Raw genomic sequence first — 25,204 nt, forward strand, 5'->3', positions numbered from 1 at the left:
CATAAATATTGGGAGATTGACACAATTCTAATCTTTTTGGCTCTATACACCACCACAATGGATTTTAAATGAAACAAACAAGATGTGCTTTAAACTGCAGACTTTTAGCTTTAATTTGAGGGTATCTACATCCAAATCAGGTGAATGGTGTAGGAATTACAACAGTTTGTATATGTGCCTCCCACTTTTTAAGGAACCAAAAGTAATGGGACAATTGGCTGCTCAGCTGTTCCATGGCCAGGTATGTGTTATTTCCTTATTATCCCATTTACAAGGAGCAGATAAAAGGTCCAGAGTTCATTTCAAGTGTGCTATTTGCATTTGGAATCTGTTGCTGTCAACTCTCTATAAGAGATCCAAAGAGCTGTCACTATCAGTGAAGCAAGCCATCATTAGGCTGAAAAAACAAAACAAACCCATCAGAGAGATAGCAAAAACATTAGGTGTGGCCAAATCAACTGTTTGGAACATCCTTAAAAAAAAAAAGAACGCACCGGTGAGCTAAGCGACACCAAAACACCCGTAAGACCATGGAAAACTGTGGTGGATGACCGAAGAATTCTTTCCCTGGTGAAGAAAATACCCTTCACAACAGTTGGCCAGATCAAGAACGCTCTCCAGGAGGTAGGTGTTTGTGTGTCAAAGTCAACAATCAAGAGAAGACTTCACCAGAGTGAATACAGAGGGTTCACCACAAGTTGTAAACCATTGGTGAACCTCAAAAACAGGAAGGCCAGATTAGAGTTTGCCAAACAACATCTAAAAAAGCCTTCACAGTTCTGAAACAACATCCTATGGACAGATGAGACCAAGATCAACTTGTACCAGAGTGATGGGAAGAGAAGAGTATGGAGAAGGAAAGGAACTGCTCATGATACAAAGCATACCACCTCATCAGTGAAGCATGGTGGTGGTAGTGTCATGGCGTGGGCATGTATGGCTGCCAATGGAACTGGTTCTCTTGTATTTATTGATGTGACTGCTGACAAAAGCAGCAGGATGAATTCTGAAGTGTTTCGGGCAATATTATCTGCTTATATTCAGCCAAATGCTTCAGAACTCATTGGACAGCGCTTTACAGTGCAGATGGACAATGACCCGAAGCATACTGCAAAAGCAACCAAAGAGTTTTTTAAGGGAAAGAAGTGGAATGTTACGCAATGGCCAAGTCAATCACCTGACCTGAATCCGATTGAGCATGCATTTCCCTTGCTGAAGACAAAACTGAAGGGAAAATGCCCCAAGAACAAGCAGGAACTGAAGACAGTTGCAGTAGAGGCGTAGCAGAGCATCACCAGGGATGAAACCCAGCATCTGGTGATGTCTATGTGTTCCAGACTTCAGGCTGTAATTGACTGCAAAGGATTTGCAACCAAGTATTAAAAAGTGAAAGTTTGATTTATGATTGGTAATCTGTCCCATTACTTTTGGTCCCTTAAAAAGTGGGAGGCACATATACAAATTGTTGTAATTCCTACACCGTTCACCTGATTTGGATGTAAATACCCTCAGACTAAAGCTGAAAGTCTGCAGTTAAAGTACATATTGTTTGTTTCATTTCAAATCCATTGTGGTGGTGTATAGAGCCAAAAAGATTAGAATTGTGTTGATTTCCCAATATTTATGGACCTGACTGCATCTCCTAAACTGTGCTCATTTAGGGGATTTTTTTTTCTTTTTTTTACAAAATTTTATTAGAGGAATAGAAAAAGGTGGTACAGCGAGATTAACATTTTACAATAGCACCATAACATCTTAATATAAGGATATTGACAAAAATTATAGAACTTGACAAAAATTGGCTAAACCCGGGTTTCTCAACCAGGGTTCTGTGGAACTCTAGGGTTCCTCCTGAGGTTGCTAGGGGTTCCTTGAGCAATAGGCAATTTCTGCCTCTCAGATAAGTTTCCAATGACACTATTGCTCCTTTTAGCTATCTGTAAGGGGGTAATTCTTCCCAATGATGACAAGAGTAAAGAGCATTCTTCCCACTGACTGTCACACTAATGTTTCATGAGTTGTAGATTTTTAATTTTTAGCAGGGGGTCCCCGAGACCAGACATTTATTTCAAGGGTTCCTCTGTGTTGAAAAGGTTGAGAAAGGCTGCTCTAAATGTAAGTCATGTATCAATCACCTCCCAAAGTGAGAGCAGTGGTCATTTACAGTATCTATAGGTAAGCCTTATTATAGGCTTACCTATAGGTAAAAATCGTGCATGGGAGTTTACTCCCACTTTAACAAAATTGGCATTCAAAAAAATACATAAAAAATAACAAAAAAAGATTTAAAGAAAATACCTCGATCTTAGATTCTGGGAGGCACGGGTGACATCACTGCGCCTTACATCTACCTCCAGAGATAGCTGGGCACTAAAAATCCTCCAAGATTGCATTCCAGTCCATTAAAGGAGAGCATTCTTGCAGGAGTGATCAGGAGGCAGCAGTGAAGGGCGGTAACATCATCTGCAGCTCTCAGAAGCAGGACAGAGGTAGGCAGCTTGTCATATTTCTTGTAACATCTTTATTGTTAAAATGTTATTCACAGCTTATTTTTTTGGGTGATTTGGGGGGGGGGGGGGGCAGTGGCTGACAGGAAGCCATGGAAGGTCCACTTTAAGCCGCGCATATACTTTTTATAAAGCAGGCCCAATTGAAATTTGAAGATTCAATAAGGTGAGGAACCCTACACCCTGAAAACCCTCCAAATCCTTAACTAGAACTAAGGTATCAGGACAATATCCCCCCAGACATTATCCCCCCGGAATACATCCCCCTGGACATAATCCCCCCAGGACAACATCCCCCCGGATAATATCCCCCGGGACAATATCCCCTCCCGGAAAACATCTCCATGGACATAGGGTTAGGGTTAGAGGGTTGGGGTATTGTCTAGGGGGATATTGTCCGGGGGGGGGGATATTGTCCTAGAATCAGAACTAAAAAGGCAAAACTTTTTTTTTTAACTTTGGATAGAATATGGGTGGATTACTATCCCTGTTAGTTTTTTTTGTAATCTTTGTAATCTGTGTAGCATTTCCCTTCCCTTTGTGTGCCCATTGGAAAATCTCCCCTCTATTCCTGTTCTGGGATCAACCTAAAATGTGGGATAAAGGTAAACAGGACAAATAAGGTGAATCCCCCCTAAAGGGGCACAACAAGCAAAAAAAAAAAAAAAAAAAACCAGACAGTTGTTCTAATCCCTCTCCACTCTATCCAGTTAAATAAAATAAAAAAAACTCCAGGCACACACGAAATACACGATTAAAAAAACATGCTTATAATAAAGAACTTGTAATTCTATATGGCATTCTGGAGTTTTACAAAAATCTGTTATAATGGACAGCCAAGCAGATAACACTAATTTCTGGTTCAACAATTCAGCTTTCTAAGTCACATCTCCACCCCCAGTCTGCACAATGGACAATAGATCAGCACACCGCTATCATGTCCATGTCTACACAGTGGGCCTACAGATGTGTAATCACAAGACTAGCTGAACAGAATTTCAAATCTGGTAATATAAATATAAACATATGTACTGTATTTTCAATGTGTTCCACTTTAATATAAAAGACAAAAATCTAGACGTTTCCATCTGATTACACAATGAATGCAGGCTGTTTCACACACATTGTTAGTACTGAAATGGGACTGCAGAACAACCATACAAACATTACACAAACATTGCCTTCATCGCCACACAGAGTACTCACTGCCATTGAGAGATAGTAGGACCTGCTATATAAGTGAGGGAACATCTGAGTAAACTAGTGGAAGATAAAATATAAAAATATAACAATTTGACATTGAAAGAAAAAAGGGGAAAATGCTAAAAAGTAGGCAGGAAAAAATAAAGATTGATGATGTTCTATGATGTTCTAACCTAATAAACTTAAAGCGGAGTTCCACCCTAAAAATAACCTTTGCAGCATCAGTTAGCTTAAAAAACCTGAAAAAGAATTGGATAATTCATATTTTTTTTTTGTTTCACTTACCTTGTTTTTAATGAAAATAAACTTACCTTCCTTCCTCTTGCTCCTTGTGCGGCCGCGGCCCCCGACGTCACTTCCTCCTTTGCATTGCGTCCTGGGAGATAAGCGTCATCAATCCCAGGATGCAATGTGAACTGCCGGCCGCTACTCTGATTGCCGATCGCAATCTACAGCGCATGCGCGAGATTGCGATCAGCATTCTGGGTAGCCAGAAACCAGGAAGAGAGACACCGCGGGGGACACCACGGCTTCAGATGCCCACACCGGAGATGGCCGCGCTCTGCAATCAATTTTAAAGGTAAGAATTTATCTTTATTTTCTAACTGTAATGTACTGTAATGTGGGGTTAGTGTTAGGGTAATTGGGGGTATCTTAGGATTAGGGGGGTATTTTTAGCTCAAAAATGTGTATGTGGCCGGAACTCCGCTTTAAAGTGAACCTGTGGAATCCTCCACTCCTGGAAGCTCAGTAATGCCAATATTGATAATGAATCCTGCTCTACCTCCTCAAGCCGCTGCAGGCAAATCGGCCTCAAAGGGGTCCAATACCTGCTACCTCCACTGCATGCAATGGTTCCTCCTGCCAGTTGATATATCCTGTAGGCTGTGACATAAGCTTGCGGGAGGAAATTTTGCATATGCTGGAAAGAGTACACACCTGAAAGATGCAGGCCATTGGAAAGGTAAGTACAGTCCTCTTCTTTTATAGGGATGGCCTTTTTTAAGTTGTCCTATGGTGACAGTGTCAAAAATACTGAAGCCAGGGACTAAAATAATAAATCTAGAGCTAGATCATTTACATGCCAAAAAGGACAAAAGTAATGAAACATGGAAATGCTGCAAAATAACTTATCCCTCTTTTAATATGAGTAAGTGCATTGATTTAACTCTTTACAAAGAATCTCTTGTCAAATCCTCAACATTAAATGACAGCAATTTAATAGAACACCCTTTTTACATCAGCTCTTAGGGTCAGTTCACATATATGCAAATCGGATGTGTTTTGAACTGCATCTGATACACATGACAAGTGAACCCCGGATCTCTTTGGAGCTGGTTTGCACATGTCCAGGATGGTCGCAATCTGTTTTTAGGTCCGGTTCAGCTGCGAAGTCAAGTTGCATATACTTTGAAAATTTGCCCCTGAATCGGTGAAGGAAACCGCACTGGACTTCTCTAAAAAAAAAATTGCAAGGAAACCTGCACATATGTGAGCCTGAAAGTAGTAGATCCTGTGTGTGTGTGTATATATATATATATATATATATATATATATATATATATATATATATATATATATATATATACACACACACACACACATATACACACACACACACATTATATATATATATATATATATATATATATATATATATAGTGCTCTTTTTTTTTTTTTTTTTTTTGGAAATGCTCGCTTTGAAGCAACAACAGAAAGCACATTAAATAAATATGTATATAAGTCATTCTGACACTGTAAAGTATTATCAGAGTTTGAGAACATGTAAAGAGCATTGCAGTAGTCCTTTAGGAGAATATATACAAATAAATTGGGATACTCTACAGAACCACATAATGCTTTGTGGTCCACTCAACGCAAAGGAAACAACTTGCATATAGTCTACAGAAGAAGTCAAACTTCAAAACCATTAACCGAGATGTGCTCTGCTAAGCTGCTTTACCAAATGAGGATCGTTAGAGTTTTGTTAAAGCAGAACTAAATGCATTTTACAACAGACTGCGGGCAGGCAGGCAATTATTGCAGAACAGACATGTAGGGGTTTATAGCCCCGTACACACGCACAGATTGTTGGCCAACTGATCGGCCAACTTTTGTCCAGTGTTTGTTGGTTGAAATGTGCTCTAGACTTGCACTGGACTTTTGTTGGCCAACAAAAACCAACTTCAGAAGTGATGTCATGTGATGGTTTACTTTCCGTGTGTTTTTTCTTCTCTGAGCATGCCCAGTCTTGCTCATCTAATTTATGTCTGCCGAAATCTGTACTGACTGAGGAACAATCGGCCGTTCTTTGTTGGCCAACAAAAATTTTATAGCCTGCACACCAGATTTTTTTCGGCTGAAAATTCGCAGTTGGTTGTCGGAAGCATCATACTAACAAGCCGACAATCGGCCGAGCAGACGTTGGCCAACAATCTGTGCGTGTGTACGGGGCTATAGAGAGTGCAAAATCTCCTGCAGATCTGCATAGAAACCAATCAGCTTACAGGTTTTATTGCCAAATCCTAATTAGCCACTTGCTGACCAGATATCGTACTTAAACTGCGGCAGGTCGGCTCTGTCCCATGAAACAGTTTCTGCGTTTCTGTACGCCGTTTTGCGGGACTGCTAGTGGGGGTGCGCGCACGCATTGACTGGCCACAGGGGGAGCCAATAAGTGGGTTTGGCGGCCGCGATATCCGCCGGGCACCTGCGATCGCTCCCTGTGGAGACAGAACGGCGGTCTGCCATTGTAACACCGCAGACCCCGCGGTTCTGTCAGTAATGAACGGGGATCCGGTGTTCCTCTTATTTAGGAACACAGGTCTCTGTGTTCATTGAGCCAGCCGATCCTCTACACAGTTAGAAAGCACCCCCTCGGCACACATTTAACCCTTTGATCACCCCTGGTGTTAACTCCTTCTCTGCCAGTGTCATTATTACAGTAACAGTGCATATTTGTAGCACTGATTATTGTAGTAATGTCACTGGTCCCCCCAAAAGTGTCAAAAATGTCAGTTAGGTGTCCAATCTGTCCGCCGCTGATCGCCGCCATTACTAGTAAAATAAAAAAAAAAATGACATAAATCTATCTCCTAGTTTGTAGACTTTATTTTTGTAACTTTTCAATATACACTTATTGGGATTTTTTTTTTTTAACAAAAATATGTAGCAGAACACATATTGGCCTAAAATTATGAAAAAATTAGATTTTTAAATTTTTTTTATTGGGAATGTTTTATAGCAGGAAGTAAAAAAAATATTGTTTTTGTTTTTCAGAATGGTCGCTCTTTTTTTTATTTATAGCGCAATAAATAAAAAAAAAAAATCACAGAGGTGATCAAATGCCACAAAAAAAAAAAAAGAGCTCTATTTGTGGGGGAAAAGGGCATTAATTTTATTTGGGTACAGCGTCGATTGTCAGTTAAAGTAGTGCAGTGCCATATCGCAAAAAATGGCCTGGTCATTAAGGGGGTAAAACCTTCTGGTCCAGAAGTGGTTAAACAAGCTGAAGTTAGAAACTGATTGGCTACCATGCACACCTACACCAGATTCTGAGTGCACTGATTTTAGTAAATCTACCTCGTAGTGTTTTTTCTGCAATAATACACCTACCTGCCTGCCCGAAGTCTTCTGCAGCATGTAAGTTCAGCTTATATCGCTGATACAGTCCTTGTGTGCCAGGATGACCAACTCCTACACATGCCCAGGAGTTTCATCTTCCTGCACCACCAAATAGAGATGCCCACCAAATAGAGATGCCCAAAGACCAGCAACCCAGGGAGAAGATGCCTGTGCTGGTGAGGGACCCAGACTGTTAGAGAGGTGGTATGTATAGCGCCTTTAGTGCTGCTTTAACTCCACTTCTAAGAATGATGTCCCCTTTCCCAGAAACAGAGGCTGTACCTGCTGTGGTTGACATGTCCCATTAAAGGAAACCTGTCATAAGGGAGGCTGCCATTGTTGAACCCTACTTCTGAAAATGCTAGCTACCTGTGTCCTACTGACCCTCTTATTCAATACCTTGATAGACTTACCTGAAACAAGTATGCAGAGAAGGACTTCTGCAATTCTCTGGTTTTTCTGATTCATGTTCTGATTCTGAACGTATTAAAGACCATGGGGCAGAATACCAGCCAGGGATCTAACATCTTCAGAAAGAGATGAAATGATGGCAGCCCTCCTCTATTGACTGGATTCTTTAGTCAAGACCAACTTGCAGAATGGCGTGTGGCAATCATGTAAAGTGCCTTGATTTCTGTGCCTTGGAAAGGGCCAGCAGCTCATTTATCCCTGGATTGTTATGGTGAATTAACTTTGCGTTTGCAAAATCCATATAATACAAACAAAGGTATTTCCATTTCCTTTTGTGCGTTACTTACAGTGCCTTGAAAAAGTATTCATACACCTTAAATTTTCCACATTTTGTCATGTTACAACCAAAAACGTAAATGTATTTTATTGGGGTTTTATGTGATAGACCAACACAAAATGGCACATAATTGTAAAGTGAAAGTAAAATAAATGGTTTTCTAAATTTTTTACAAATAAATATGTGAAAAGTGTGGTGTGGCAAAAATTTTAAGGGGTATGAATACTTTTTTAAAGGCACTGTAGACTTCCTAAAAGGTTTCTATCAGTTGCTTGGGTCTTCAGCCCCATGCATTTGTTGCACATATTTATATTTTACTTTGCTACAAAAATGATGCTTCATAATAAAGTGTAGTAATGAAATGATAGAAGTACCTGTTGGACAAATACATTGTTCAGGTGGCTGGCTAGTCGGCGAGCAAACTGCTCTCTGAGGTCAGTGAAGAGCTGCTGTTGCTGCTTTACAGCTTGAAGCATGGCGTGTCCTAAACAGGAACAAGAAGTCAGTAAGTCATAAAACAGAGCAAAAAACTGACTGCTACAGACCTGATTAAAATGAATATAAACAGATTACTATTTTCACTTAAAGTCTAGTGTCCTGTGTATACTGGCAATATTCTGAGGGTTTTCTGAGACCCCCTTCTGCTCAGGAAAAGGCTTAGAATAAAGCAGCATGATCATGGAAATCAAATATCTTCTTTTACAGAGCATGGTCAAAGCAAAAGACAAATATTGAATCCAGATGGTCAGAATCATGGCTAAGTAGTCATTTCAGGTGGAGGCCAGCAACAGCTCATCCTCTTCACCCTGTACATGCACACCCAATGCATTCCTATGGGGAGTGTTGTTCTTCACAGAACACTGGGGGCCGCCATGAGTATGACTCCCCATAGGAAAGAATAGGCGCAGAATGAAGAGGACTTGACAAGGGCACCTCCAGAAGAAAAGGCAGTGCAGTACACAGTACGGCCACACATTGAAGATGGGTACAGTCAGCCTTTAAAGGAGAATTCAATCTCTCAATAAACATTTACTATTTTTAATTCTTATGCTGTCAGCATTAGTAAATAGATAGGAAAGTATATCAGATTTGCAATTTTCTTTTACATTTCCTCAGTTACCTCCTGATTTCCAGGCCCAGGCAAATGATGTCATACAGCCCAGAAGTCTTCAGGAGGAGTTTTCTTCGCTAAGCACACCCTCCTACCTGCATGCCTGAGCTAAGGGCAGATAGATTCCAGGAAGTAAATGCTACGTGAATCATCTGCCCTTATTTAAGATGGCCATGGCCAGAAATGCTAGGGAGGTGTTTTTTTAAAGTGATTTCTAAGCAAAATAAAGCATGGAGACATGGGTGGAGGGGGGGAGTTGGCTTACAATATTAAAAATGAATTAAATAGAATTTTTGGTTTGTGGTGCTCAGATGGAGTGTGATTCTGCTTTAATAGTCAAACTGTCCAAAGGTGATGGGGAGGTCAGGTGAAGTGACCATGACTGCTCTCAGCCTCACTGCAGCACCTGCCAAGTCCATTAATCCCTCTCACTTCTAAAGAAACTCACTGAATATGCACTGCTTTCCAATTTTCTTTGACCAATTATACTAGGTGCTGAGTGGTAGCCTACAGTTAACCGCTTGCCGACCGCCGCACGACTATTTACTGCGGCAGTCAGCCCCCTACAGGCAAAACGACGTAGGGCTATGTCGCTCGCCCACGAGCCTCTAGAGGGCAAGCGCGTGCCACCGGAGGCGCGCTCCCACCCCCGCTCGTTCACTAACATCCCCGCGCCAGTGACCGGCGGCTCCGATGTCCGCCAGTCACTTGCGATCTCCCGCTGGAGAGGGAGAAAGGCAGGCGGCTGATGTAAACAAAGCCGTCTGTCATTCTCCCCTGTGTAACTGCAGAGATCATACGATCCTGCTATGTAGGATCGTATGTCTCTGTGGTTACATCACAAGCCACGCCCCACACAGTTAGAATCACGCCCCTAGGGATACATTTAACCCACTGATCACCAATAAAGTTAACCCCTTCCCTGCCAGTGTCATTTTTACAGTAACAGTGCATATTTATAAAAAAAAAATTTGCAGATCGCCGCCATTACTAGTAAAACAAAAAAAAAAAAAAAAAAAACAATAAAAATGACATAAATCTTTCCCGTAGTTAGTAGCTGCGATAACTTTTGCGCAAACCAATCAAAATCCGCTTATTGCAATTTTTTTTTACCAAACATATGTAGCAGAAAATAAATTGGCCTAAAATGTTAAAAAATTTTGATATTTACATTCTTTGGGGGGAATTTCATATAAAAAATGTGAAAAATATTGTTATTTTTACAAAATTGTCGCTCTTTTTTTGTTTATAGCGCAAAAAGTAAAAATCGCACAGGTGATCAAATACAACCAAAAGGAAGCTCTGTTTGTGGGAAAAAAAGGACGTCAATTTAATTTGGGTACAGCGTCGCACGACCGTGCAATTGTCTGTTAAACTCACGCAGTGCCGAATCGCAAAAGAGGCCCTGGTCTTTGAGCAGCCAAATCCTCCGGGGCTTAAGTGGTTAATCACTGAACAGGCGCGTTACTCAAATCAAATCGGCTGTTCACCTTGCAAGGGAATTTTTCCAAGAACTTAGTGAATGTGGTGAAAACATATTTTGCAAAGAATACCCAAGCATGTGCAAGGAAAATAAAAACAGTACTTTTCCTTGCACATGACTGGACGATGGAAGAGTTTCATCTCATTCACTATGCTAAGGGAAAATTCTCTTGTAAAGTGAAAATTACCTGGCAAATTAGCCTTTAGTAAATCAACCCCAATGCATCAACTACTAGCAGTGTCATTCAAAAAAAAAAAAAGTACATGAACCCACTAACACACAAACCACATCCTTATCCTCTCACTTTACGACCAAAGTCAGTTCTGTTGATTTTCAGGATCTTTTACTACATTAATGGCACCACGGTCTTTATATGCATTGCGTATTTAGGAAACCATAAGCACACAGTGTAAAATGCATTTGTTTTCTAAAACGGTTTACTTTGTGGTTATGGTTTGTGGTCAGGGCATGATAATATCATAAGAGCTGATTGCAATAACATTGAAGTACCACACACTCTGTGAGAGGCTGTAAAAAGTGGATACCTGGTTGAAGAGATACATTCATACACTGTAGAAGTGCTTCCGCTGCATTAGTACAAGCCTCAATACCACGAGAGGAAGAAAGGTCAGCTTCTTGAAGGGCTTTAATATGACCCTTTGATAGGTCCATGTGGTTCTGGAAAACAATCCAATACAGTTGGTTAGCAATAAGCACTATAATGGTATTTATTGTTCAGATAACATAAAATCACCTCTCTTCTACCTTTACTTGAAGGGGCACAAGATTTACATCAAAGAATACAAAACAGATGGATGCCTAAATCTAGAACTAGAGAAAGTCTTCAGTTTTTATGATGACAATTTGAATAAACTTCAGAATGTTATGAAGAGCGATCAGATGAATTGCAACTAATTGCAAAGTCTCTCTTTGCCATGAAAATTAACTTAACCTGGTTGTAAAGGCAGAAGGTTTAGCCTAATGCATTCTATGCATTAAAACAAAAAACCTTTTTTGTGCAGCAGTCCCACTAATACTTACCTGAGCCCCATCTCGACCCAGTTATGTGCACAAGTGCCTCGGCTGCCTGGGACTCTCCCTGCTGATTGGCTGAGACACAGCAGCGGTGCCAATGACTCCCACTGCTGTCAATCCAAGTCAGTTAGACAATAACGAGAGAGAGGGGGCGCGGCAGAACCACGGCTCCATGTCTGAATGGACACAGAGCAGCGGCTCGGTTCAGATGCCCCCATAGCAAGCGGCTTGCTGTGGGGGCACTCGACAGGAGGGAGGGGCCAGGAGTGCTAGCGAGGGACCCAAGAAGAGGGAGATCTGGGCTGCTTCGTGCAAAACCACTGCACAGAGCAGGTGGGTATAACATGTTTGTTATTTCCAAGCAAAAAAAAAAAAAAAAAGAGACTTTAGTATCACTTTAATCCCATAAAAAAAATATTTCTACTGCATACTAGCCCTGCCACAAAAGGACCAGCTGATATCATGTCAGTGATTCTCTCCTTAACACAGGTGTCAGTGTTGACAAGGACAAGGCTGGAAGTCACTCTGTAATGCGGATTAAGTTAGAATAACAAACTGGAAGCTTTAAAAGGAGGGTGGTGCTTGAAATCTTTGTTCTTCCTCTGTTAACTATGGTTACCTGCAAGGAAACACATGCAGTCATCATTGCCTTGCACAAAAAGGGATTCAAAGGCAAGGATATTGCGGTTACCAATATCGCACCTAAATTAACCATTTATCGGATCATTAAGAACTTCAAGGAGAGAGAGGTTCAATTGTGAAAAAGGCTCAGGGGCGCCAAAGAGTCCAGGAAGCACCAGGATCATCTCCTACAGTTGATTTAGCTGCAGGATTGGGGCAATACCAGTGCAGAGCTTGCTCAGAAATCGCAGCAGGCAGGTGTGAGTGCATCTGCACGCCCAGTGAGGTGAAGACTTTTGGATGATGGCCTGGTGTCAAGAAGGGCAGCAAAGAAGCCACTTCTCTGCAGGAAAAACATCAGGGACAGACTGATATTCTGCAAAAGGTACAGGGATTGGACTGCTGAGGACTGGGGTAAAGTCATTTTCTCAGATGAATCGCCCTTCCGATTGTTTGGGACATCCGAAAAACATCTTGTTCGGAGAAGAAAAGTGCTACCATCAGTCCTGTGTCATGCAGACTGTAAAGCATCCTGAGATCATTCATGTGTGGGGTTGCTTCTCAGCCAAGGGAGTGGGCTCACTCACAATTTTGCTTAAGACCACAGCCATGAATAAAGAATGGTAAAAAAACATCCTCCAAGAGCAACTTCTCCCAACCATCCATGAACAGTTTGATGGTGAACAATGCCTTTTCCAGCATGACGGAGCACCTTGCCATAAGGAAAAATTGATAACCAAGTGGTTTGGGGAACAAAACATCGAAGTTTTGCGTCCATGGCCAGGAAACTCCCCAGACCTTAATCCCATTGACAACATGTGGTCAATCCTCAACAGGCGGCTAAACAAAAATAAAACACAAATTCTGACAAATTCCAAGCATTGATTATGCAAGAATGAGCTGCCATCAGTCAGGATGTGGACCAGAAGTTGATTGACAGCATGCCAGGGGAAATGCAGAGGTCTTGAAAAAGAAGGGTCAACCCTGCGAATATTGACTCTTTGCATAAACTTAATGGAATTGTCAAAAAAAGCTATTGACACTTATGAAATGCTTGTAATTCTACTTCAGTATACCACAGTAACAACTTCTAAAAGGTCTAAAAGAAAAAATTGCTGAGGCAGCAGACTTTGTGAAAATAATATTTGTGTCATCCTCCAAACTTTTGGCCAGGGCTGTAAGTGTTCCTGTGGACAGGAATGTGCAGAAAACATGGAAAACCCTGCAACGCACTTGTTGTGCTATTATTTCCTAAACACGGCCCCGCAATTTGTCACAAGACCAACGCGCTTGGTGTTCTACAATATAAAATCAAGTCAGCACATGAAACAAGAGTTTGTATCATGAGCGGACTTGAGTTTAAATTGTAAATACCTGTCTGTATTTTAAATAAATGTATGCTCCCGTGTTCATTCACAGAAACCAAAGCATTCTGTGAGTCAAAGAATGGAGAGGAGGGGGTGGACAAATGACAGGATGGCTGCTGTGTAAGAAAGCCACACCTGTCGGAACGTTGAAACCATCAGATATTCACTTTAAATACTTGTAATTGCTTGGTGAACAGAATGTTCCTCAAATCAGTGATTGCAAACTGGTATTTGCAGACAATGGATTTTACAGGTCATAAATAATGGTACAGTATAGGCCCAATGCAATCTGTACAGCTGAGGCAGAACATTGTACTTACAACAAGAAACTCAATCTCGCCCAGCAGGGTCTCGCTGTTGGATTTGCTGAGCTCAATGAGGTGGTTACTCTCAGAAATCTGATCCATTTGCTCTTTTACACTTTGCAGCATCTCTTCATAGCTGCTCAGCTTCCCTTCTATCTGGTCCACTTCTTTTAGGGCCTCATCCAGCAACTGCATAAGAATGTTGACCTGTTTTTCTGAAGCCATGATGGACTGGATATTTGCCTGGAAAAGAAGAGAAACATCCTTAGCAGACTACAAGAGATAACAGTGTAAATTACATATGATCATTGACATAAGGGGGTAATTTATCAAAAGGTAAATAAGCTGCTCACTTTGTTGCTAATAAGTTAAAATCAGTATTTTTTGCTAGAAAATATTCCCTAGAAATTACTTGGAACCCCCAAACATAATCTATTTTTTTACTGTTTTAGCAGAGACTCTAGAGAATAAAATGGAGGTCGTTGCAATATTTATTGTCACACTGTATTTGCACAGCGGTCTTTCAAATGCAATTTTTATTTTTTAAAAATACACTTCAATTAACTTCTTCCGATCCGTGCTATAGCCGAAGTACGGCTACAGCGCGGACTCGAATTTCCGGAAGGCCGTCTTTAAACGGCCTCCCAGAGACAGGCTCCCCGCGCGCTCCCGCGAGCGCGCATCGGGGAAAATCTGTGTCGGCCATGTCCCTTGGACACAGCCAATCACAGATCGTGGTAAATGGACAATTACAGCGGCCACTTACGACGTGATCGGCCCATGCAATGAGAGATGATCTCATATGTAAACATATGAGATCATCTCTCATCGCCAGCTCTCCTTCCTCACACAGAGACTGCATGTGAGGAAGGAGCAGAGCCAATCAGCCGTTCGGGGACACAGAGGAATGTAATCAGGGCACTGATCACCAGTGCCCTGATTACACAAGGTAAATAAAATACACTAAGTGCCCACCATCAGTGCCCCCCATCAGTGCCCATAGTGCTGCCAGTCAGTGCCCATCAGTGCCTGCTCATCTAGGCACTGATGAGCACTGACTGGCAGCACTATGGGCACTGAGTGTGGGCACTGATGGTGCTGCCCATCAGTGCTCATCAGTGCCGCCCATCAGTGTCCAGTAGTGCCACCTCTCAGTGCCCATCAGTGCCACCCGTCAGTGCCGCCTCTCAGTGCCCAGCAGTGCCACCTCTCAGTGCCTAGCAGTGCCACCTCTCAGTGCCCAGCAGTGCCACCTCTCAGTGCCCAGCAGTGCCACCTCTCAGTGCCCAGCAGTGCCACCTCTCAGTGCCCAGCAGTGCTGCCCATCAGTGCGGCATATTAGTACCTCCTCATCAGTGCCCATAAGTGCCACCTCATCAGTGCCCATCAGTGCAGCCTCATCAGCGAACATCAGTGAAGGAGAAAAATTTATTTATTTTAAAAATTTACTCGCAGAAAATAAGAAAAACTTTTTTTTTTCAAAATTTTCTGTCTTTTTTTTTGTAAGAAATAAAAAACCCAGCGGTGATTAAATACCACCAAAAGAAAGCTCTATTTGTGTGGAAAAAATTATAAAAATTTCATATGGGTACAGTATAGCATGACCGCGAAATTGTCATTCAAAGCGTGAGAGCACTGAAAGCTGAAAATTGGCCTGGATAGGAAGGGGATAAAAGTGCCCGGTAGGCAAGTGGTTAATTAAAAAAAAAAAAAAAAATGAACACATTTTTTGTATAATGTGAAAGATGATGTTACAACAAGTAAATAGATACCCAACATGTTATGCTTTGAAATTGCGCACCCTCGTGGAATGGCGACAAATTAAGGTACTTAGAAATCTCCATAGGCGACGATTTAAAATTTTTTAATGATTTAATGTTTAGGGGTACAGAGGAGGTCTTCTGCTACAATTATTGCTCTTGCTCTAATGATCACGGCGATACCTCACATGTGTGGTTTGAACACTGTTTACGTTTGCGGCTGCGACTTAAGTATGCGGGGGCCGATCTGCACTTTCCCCGGAACCAAGGTGGCCGATATTACCGATATTTCGGAAAGTGATGCCTGCAGTTAGAGGCATCATCCAGGTACCGGCGTCCATAGCCGACGGTCGGCTGTCTTGTCATGACAACTGATGCGGCTGAGAAGCCACTCGGCTGTCATTACAAGGAGCGGGAGGGGATGCCCCCCTCCCGCCGCCTTCCCCGGCTCACACGGGTCTCCCGTCCCACCAGGAAACCAGCCTGCCCGGCCGCCGAAGACCCGATCAAAGCCGCAGTGGGCTCTGATCGGGTCTCCATGCAAAAGCCAGCTCTGATCGGGTCTCCATGCAAAAGCCCAGAAGTGATATCATGACATCACTTCTGGGTACTCGGCGCCAGATTAAAAAAAATGACAGCATTCAAAACAGCCAAACTTGGCGTTTTGAATGCTTTTAAGTGCAGGAGGAGGGGTTTGGTGTCTTTTAGACCCCCAGATCCCTCCACAAGAGTACCTGTCAAAAAAAATAATGTTTTTAAATGTACGAAAATATCGGCAACGAAAAACCGATATCCGTTGATCACTAGTTTATTTTGGCGCATGAGCATTGGGGGATGGGGGTGCTTTAAACAATTTTCTCTTTTTTATTATATTTTTTTATTTTTATACTGTTCCTTTAAAAAAAAAAAACAAAAAGAAAAACAAACTCTGATTACAAAGGATGTAAACATCCCTTGTGACAGTAATAGGCAGTGACAGGTACTCTTTATGGAGGGAACTGGGGTCCTTTAAGACCCCAAACCCCTCCTCTGCACTTAAAAGTATTCAAAATGCCCAGATCTGCGTTTTTGAATACTGTGTTTTTTTTGTTTTTTGCTTTTAAACTGGCGCCGTTGGCTGCTGAGTAAATCAGAAGTGATGTCGCTTCTGGGTCACTACATCGAAGACCCGATCAAAACAGCCAATTCCACAGCAGAGCGGCAGAAGAAGGTGGGAAACAGGGGATGTCCCCTCCAGCTGCTTGTAATACCAGCTGAGCGGCTGCTTATATTGATACAAATGTTATTTTTTTTTGCTTTTGCATTCACCACAGGCTTTCAAAATTTGTTTTTTTTTTTTTTATTATTATTATTTTATTATGTTTCTTTTTTTAAACACTGTCCCTAATTTTTTTTTTTTTTTTGTTCGCTTATATTGTTACTACAAGGAATGTAAACATCCCTTGTGATAGCAATAGGCAGTGACGAGCATTCTTTACTGAGAGATCTGGGGGTCTAATAGACCCCAGATCTCTCCTCTGCCCTTGAAACCTTTGGGTCATTAATTTGAAGCTTTCCTTTGTGAGTAATGGCCCTTACTTCTGGTTTCATATACCATAGAGATGATTGAGGACGTTCCGGTCCCAGATCAGCTCTATGGCAAGCCAGCAGAATCTCTGGTTTCATTCCAGGCTCGCTAGTGGGATGGTAGAGCCCCTGAGATGCATTGGCGTGAGGACGATCCCTCCTGCTGCCTGTAAAAGCAATCCAGCTGCTAATTAGCAGCTAGGATGGCTCTTACATAAAACAGAATCGCCAGCCGAAAAAACAATAATGGGATGATGCCTGTAGCTACAGGTATCATCCTAATATAACCACTTAAAGTGCTGACATAAATCTACGTAAGGTGGTAGGCAAGTGGTTGAAGCTTTCCTTCAGAACCACTTTACAATATAGAGGTCTTACCCCATCCAGGACCTGCAGCTCCCTGGAAAGTTTCTCAGCAAAGGCCTCAGCATTAGAAATGGCATATTCACAGCCGACCATCATGAACTCGATATCCTGTTTCTCCCTGGCATTCAGCTCTTGGTATTCAGCAGCTGCTTCTTCCTCTCCCCCAGCCACACTCTGGTTCTCTCCACTAGGAACAGACTCTTCAAGATGATGCAGGTGAAGACAAAAGTAATGAATGAAAGAATACGCCGTTAATATTCATGGCACACAAAATCAGTAAAAGTTACTGGGCAGGGACTTTGCAGCATGGGAACGCACAAGGTCAGGTTTAAAGATTTAGAGTGCAAGAATGGGAAATGAAAGGTTAGAGAAAGAAAAAATAATGGTTCAAAATGTAACATCACCTAAACAGGGGATACATCCGACATAAACATTGGTGCAAACTAATAGGATGGACGTGAATATGAGTTTAGCCTGCAATTCTGAACTTGGCAACCAAAAAAAAAAAATCATGACTTAAAGCGGTATTAAACCCAAAAGCAAATATTTATTATATCGCAGCTTACCAGTTCTTAGATGTGATGTCTGCAATAGTTATTTTTTATTTTATTTTCACCTTGTGATCTGGATGGTAAAAAGTATCAGTTAAGTGTGTTGAGACAAACCCTTTACCACTGACAGGGGTGCCTACAATGATCAATAACTGCTTGTATAACTGCAGTGTGAGCTGGAGTTTGGCTTCAATGTGTCAATCCTAGTACACACTAATTTTTATTTTTGTTCAACCCAGCATGCCTGACGAAGGGGTCCTGTGCGGCTCCGAAACGTTGCACTATTTTTTGATGTGATCATATCTTGAATAAAGTTTTTTGGACTGCTTTTGCAAGATCCTTGGCGTGCTGGCGAATATGTATTTACTTGAAAAAAGAAACTGACAGCTGCAGAGAAGCCTCTGTACTAACCATGCGATGTTAGTACAGCGATCTCCCCTGCTGTGCTATTGTGTTCTCACAGGAGGACACCCCCCCCCCCCCACTAGAACACTCCAGTTAATGCTTTCAGCCATTGGTTTAGAGTGCAGATTGGGAGCCAACCTTTTTCAGTCATGCCCCATCGACCGAAGCTGGCCGAATGTTTCTGTCCAGCCGGCTGCAGTGCAATGTCCGCCATTTTCTACTGAACCTGCCAATCTCGCCTGACATTCAGCCAGTGTGTACTAAGGCTTTAGCGTATCTAAATCTGCTAGTCCATCCTCCCCTAGATTAAACAATGTTGCGCCCCCCTTTCTCCTTCATCCAGAGTGGGGGCATGCTAATACAGGAAGTGAGTTATTGGCCAGATCACCAGGTGAAAACAGGGGAAAAAACCCTAAAAAAGAAAAAACGAATGCAGCCACAACATCGAATGATTGCTAAGCTGCAATAAAATAAATTCTTGCTTTGGGGTTTAATAGCACTTTCACAGTAGCCACTAGCATCATTCTTCGATAATGGACAAAGCGCAATCGTTTTTTCAGGCAATTATTTTGTTGCTATTTTTCCACAATTGGAAACCAAGAAGAAGCAAAGAATGCAACTATAAAATATTTTCCATAGTCCTAAAATGAATAGTTTACATTATCTAGTACATTATCAGAGTCAGCATCCGTTCTACATAGACATTAGTACAGCCATTAGCGGAGACGCCTCTGCTGTGTGTACAGAAAGCAGGATTTCCATCCTGAAGACATACAGTGACACCATGCTTTGTGAACAATGGATTTTAACAAAAGATACAAAATTGCAACAAAGATGAACAGCCACTAAATAAGGGAAAGAGAAGTAAATGAGGACACCCACCTTCTGCAACTTTAGGAAGCTCTGAAGTGTAATAGGTTTGGGAAAAAAGAGCAGAGGACAGTAAGCAAAAGAGTATTAAAGCCAGACAGACAAAGGCAGAATGCATACAGCTGCGGCATAAACCACCAAACTTTACCAGTACAGAATCCAACAGACTTTTTTTATTGTGTGACAAATAACAATTAGACAGGCTTCAGAAAAAAACTCTACTGTCAAAAGCAAGCCATGCAAAGAGTTAACTATTGTGCTGCAAAGGACAGCCTTCACTATGATGTCCCCATGAGTGCTCAGCCTGTGCCCTCCATCTGTCGCAGAAATACAAGTCATATGAGGCATTGCAAGGCTGACAGTTACAAGCATGACTCCCACAGGCAGAGGCATGATGGGACTTGTAGTTCTGCAACAACTGGAGGGCCACAGGTTGAGCGCCCATGTATGAATCAGTAGGGTACTCTTGCGAAATTTGGGAGTGCCTGGAAAACACAAATTGGCTGATCGATGGCGCCCACAACCCTTTGTTGTTCATAAGAATCTTCCCGGGTTGCCTGTTTATCAAATTCATCCAGAAGGCAAAGTGGGACCCCTCAAAACATGGCATAGGAATCATTTGCTATCCATCACTGAAGCAGTTAGGATATCTACGGAGTGGACAGAGGAATGAATGATATTATGAATCATAATATCACTTGATATTATGTGTAAAAAAGATTTACCCACCTAAGGACCACCCCACGTACATTTACTGCAACAGGGCAGCCCTTAAGCGCAAAATCACGTACCTTATGTGATTTTGTAGAAAGGCTCTAGGGGGCGCACGCTGCCGGAGCTGCAGTACTGCTGTGATTGGACGCAGCAGCAGCCAATCAGCGGGTCCAGCGGCCGCGATGGCCAACAGCCACCTACGATGGTTCAGGAGAATGACAGAAAGGCACTATGCCTGTGTAAACAAGGCAGACTGCCGTTCTTTCAGACAGGAAGAGAGGGATCTTGTGTTCCAACTAATCAGGAACACAGTTCACTCTCTTCTTGCAGTCAGTCCCATGCCCCACACAGTTAGAAAGCACTCCCTAGGAGTACACTTAACCCTTTGCTCGTCCCTGATGTTAGCCCCTTCCCTGCTAGTGTCATTTATACAGTAACAGTGCATATTTTTAGCACTGATCACTGTATTGGTGTTACTGATCCCCAAAATGTGTCACTTAGTGTCAGATTTGTCTGCTGCAATGTCGCAGTCCCACTAAAAATTGCTGATCGCCGCCATTACTAATAAAAACAATTTAAAAAAAAACCTAAAGTCCATAAATCCATCCCATAGTTTGTAGAGGCTATAACTTTTGCGCAAACCAATCAATATAGGCTTTCTGGGATTTTCTTTTACCAAAAATATGTAGCAGAATACAAAATTGGCCTAAATTTATACTTTTTTTTGGATGTGTTTTATAGCAGAAAGTAAAATATATAGATTTTTTTTTTTTTCAAGTACCACCAAAAGAGAACTATTTGTGGGAAAAAAAGGACATTTTATTTGGGTACAAGGTCGCACAACCACGCAATTGTCAGTTAAAGCAACGCAGTGCCGTATCGCAGAAAAAGGCCAGGTCATTAAGGGGGTAAAACCTTCCAGAGCTGAAGTGGTTAATAAAGGACAGCTGTACCTCCACTTTCTCTAAATGACGCCAACGCGAAATTGCACAAACTTCTGCCCCCCCCCTTCTTTTCCAGCTGCATCCTCCTCTGGTGTTTAAAACCTGCTCAGTGCTGCCCACGCTTGCGCGTTGAGCCCCCAAGGATTTAAAGAACAACTTTAGCCAGAAAATGACTGTATATGCCAGCGTATATACTTGCGGTATAAGACTACCCTTACTTCGTATTTACACAGTATCCTCTGTAATACTCATATTGCGCAAACATTTGAAGAGGGTCACATCATGTGTCCCTCTTTATATTTATGCCCAATATGAGTATTGGAGAGGATACTGTGTCATATACTGAGGAATCTTGGGGAACCAATAGTCTCTGTGTCTGAACCATCAAGGATACGGTTATGCCTGTTTGACCTCCTGTGCAGGGGGTCCACCTCTTATAGTAAGAGGCAGTGTGTTTAGTGTTGGTGGAGGCTTTTTCTGGACTCCTACCCAGACAGCTCTCACACTCACGTCTCAGAACTCAATTTGTTCCAACTTGATCTGATGGACTTTCAGCATTAGCGCTGCACTTCCCCCAGAAATACTCCATTGTTTACATCCTAGGTTAATTGCAGAAAACAGCAGCCAATTGCCCTTACCCCCAGCATTGCAGAAACAAGCTTGCTTCCTGCTTTAAAAGCTGCACATGCACAGAACATGAACCTAATCCCAGGCACCTGTGAAGCTAGGAGTGAGTGCCAATGGCTGCTGTGTCCTGTAATTGGCCTAGGATGTAAGCAAGGGAGTATTTCAGCAAAAATATCCTAAAGTTATGCCATCTGTCTTTAAAGTGTTACTAAACCCACAACAGTAAAATCAGTCTGTATATGCAGTAAATCACGCTGGTTATACTCACCGTGGTACCCAAGCGGTTAATCCTCTGCACTGTGTAAAAAGGCTGTCTGATCCTTTTTTTCTTGAGAGGGTGCATGTGATCAGCACAGGGCCAATCAGCACTGTCCAGACAGAGAGTCAGGGGTCCTGAATCCTGATAGGACAGCCAGAGGAGAATTAAAACTCCTCCTACAAGCTTTAACCAGGCACGGATAGAAGTCACAAGACTGCTATATACTGCTGATGAGAAAAGGTATTTAGCTGTTTATATGTACTAAAATAATTGCATTTCCATATTCTGTGTACTGTGGGAGAGCAGATATAGTGAATGCAGGGTACTGGGTTTAGTATTTTACCAAATCACAGAGTGCATTTCAAACTACTGGGAACCGTTGTCTGCATGGGACAGTTTATGTAAAAGGTGAACTTAGCCTATAAGTCAGTGGGGGCTCAACTTTATTCATATAGCAAGCTGCAAAGTTCAGCAAGGCTGACTATGCAATATGGATTCAGCCTCCTGAACTGAAAACAAGTTTGCAAGGAAACAAGGTGTTAGATATTTATTCCAAATTCATAATTCGGCACTTATTGGAATTATATTATATTCACAGCAAGCTTGCAAAATATATGTGGTTCTATGATTAATCATAATATTAATATGTGTGAATGACCTTGATGACTGGTGATTAGTAATAAAAGTTCTTCATTTGAGCTGAGGCAGTAAAATGTCAGATAATTTTGGGGTATGTAGCTAGTTGGAAGATGACATATAAGGTATCTGGTATAGAATGTCATGGAAGTCAAGAATAGGCATGATCCAAGTAATACTAGGAATAATACATATATTAGTTTAAATAATGTTAGTTAGGATTAGTGTAATCCCAGTCATAATAAATCATATTTGTATGTATTTACTTAATGTTATACAAGTTGTATAAGTTGGTTATATGTGTTACTTTTGAGTAAGATAAATGTTTATATGGTGTAACATGACATCAGCTACATTAGACGTTACAAGAATAGAGTGTTACATGTGGGCTTGTCAATCAAAGTCCATATATGACTTTATGAGTTTAGTACCACCTCTTGTATAGAATAACTGAAGTTAGCAGAAATTATGTATGCCATACAAGGTTTGGAGTATTGAACGTTCATGACGTCTACATGCAAGATACATTGCCAGGAGATTGGGATCTTAGAGGAGGACTCACAGGCACACAGACACACAGACTAAGAAAGATCACACACATCACTTCATCTCCACATAAATCTATACATAGATTTTTTTGACAACTTAAGCAGGTGTTTTGTTCTCTGAAACCTAGAAACGTCATGTCCTGCTTCTTCCCAGACTAGGGAAGATTTACACTGAAGGACATAGAGGAACACACATGTCTATACAGCCATGATTTCTAGCTGGAGACATTTATCAGAAGTATTGTTTTTATTCCTCATATTTTTACCTTCACTGAACTGAACTGTTATACATTTTACATTGTATTGTTGATGCCGAGTGTGTTTGAATAAAATCACGCTTTGTTTTTAAGTCAGCCTGGCTATCAATGCTAATCGTCCGGAAACGCCTAAAAAGTTATGAAAATATTAGATATATTCTATATTTTACACAAGGTAAGGGTCCATGTACACGGGACGCTGGAAATGGCCGTTTAGGAGCAGTTGGGCGTTTTTTTCAGAAGCCCCTGAACCCATCTACATTTTATCTTATCTGTCTATGTACACCAGGTCGTTTAGTCATTTGCAGGCAGTTGCGTTCAGGGACTTTTTTTTAGAACGCAATTATTTGCATTCGAACGTGTGTTTCCCGGCGTTTCAAACGCACAAACGCGTCCGAACGCGATGACCCGCGTTTAGCGCTCGCGTTTTTCCATTTTAAAAAGGGGAATAATTTTTTTTTGACCTCTAGGAACGGTTCTAAACGCAAACGCCCGCAAACGCTGCTAAACGCCCGCTAAACGCGGGTACAAACGCGACCGAACGGACGTTTCAAACGTCCTAAAAATTACAGCATTCAAAGGGACTTTTAACAACGTCCCGTGTACATGGAGCCTAACTGTGTCATTTTTAACTGAAAACTTTTCAGTTTATAATTCTCAAAATAATATGATTCAAGTTTGGGTTGTTTAAAGGCATTGATGATAAAATATGATTTTCTAATGACCTACCTTCCAAAAGCTGCGGGCTGACGTTGGCAAGGTCAATTTTTTTTCTCAGGTACCTTTGGTTCAGTTTCAAGATGCAGGAAATGAAAGCATTTTTTTCAGCTGGGCTGCTGGCGACCCACTTGTAGACTTTATCAAAATGCAGATCAAAGTCCGGGTTTTCCTAGAAAGAAAACAGATTCACATTGCATCAGCATAATAGGAGGTACCCACCTATAGGTCATCAATATACAAGAACTAGGGGGGTCTATCAATAAACGTTTTCACCCAGGATTAACACAGTTTTCATCAGAGACTAAGAGAAAAATGTATGTGAATCTTGGATGAAATCGGTGTGTACCTTTCGTAAAAACCATATAAGATAGACCCATATCCAGTGTCTGGATTTTCCACAAAGTCAAAAATAACTTTCAAATCAATACAGTGACTTTTTTTTTATCAGCATACTAAGATTAAAAAAAAACAATGAAGCATGCGGCATGAAAGGAAACCTTTAACCACTTGTATCCGGGCCAATTCTGACACTTTGCTCTTACATGTAAAAATCTATTTTTTTTTTTTTTTTTTTGCTAGAAAATACTTAGAACCTCCAAAGATTAGATATTTTTTTTTAGCAGAGGCCCTATATAATGAAATGGTGGGTCTTGCAATTTTTAATGTCATATAGTATTTGCACAGTGGTTTTTTAAAACGCAATTGTTTTTTAAAAAAAAAAAGGTCTTGTATAATATGAAAGAGGATGTTACGATGAGTAAATAGATATTTAACATGTCATGCTTTAAAATTGCGTCTGCCCGTGGAACGGTGGAAAACTACGGTGCTTAAAATTCTCCATAGGTAATGCTTTAAACGCTTTTACAGGTTACCAGTTTAGAGTTACACAGGAGGTCTGATGCTAGAATTATTGCTCTCATTCTGACGTTTGCAACAATACCACTCGTGTGGTGGGATCACCATTTACATATGCATGC

General features: G+C 41.5%; 1 protein-coding gene across 5 annotated transcripts in view; it reads right to left on the reverse strand.

Moving 5' to 3' along the window:
- The window catches only part of EXOC1 (exocyst complex component 1), a 126,412-nt gene that overhangs the window by 75,809 nt on the left and 25,399 nt on the right, over positions 1 to 25,204 (reverse strand). For 3 of the 5 annotated variants that reach the window (XM_082264913.1, XM_082264915.1, XM_082264916.1), the window contains exons 4-8: positions 24,237 to 24,396; positions 17,709 to 17,896; positions 14,020 to 14,247; positions 11,222 to 11,354; positions 8,457 to 8,566 (exon numbers count right to left, since the gene is read on the reverse strand). In XM_082264913.1, coding sequence (XP_082121039.1) covers positions 8,457 to 8,566; positions 11,222 to 11,354; positions 14,020 to 14,247; positions 17,709 to 17,896; positions 24,237 to 24,396 — 819 coding nt within the window. Of the gene's footprint in view, positions 1 to 3,713; positions 3,768 to 8,456; positions 8,567 to 11,221; positions 11,355 to 14,019; positions 14,248 to 17,708; positions 17,897 to 24,236; positions 24,397 to 25,204 lie in introns of all 5 variants that reach the window. The other 2 variants (XM_082264912.1, XM_082264914.1) reach the window with 1 other exon arrangement.

The sequence above is a fragment of the Pelophylax lessonae genome (genome assembly GCF_965119305.1).
Source record: "Pelophylax lessonae genome assembly, chromosome: 1".
Lineage (NCBI taxonomy): Eukaryota > Metazoa > Chordata > Amphibia > Anura > Ranidae > Pelophylax > Pelophylax lessonae.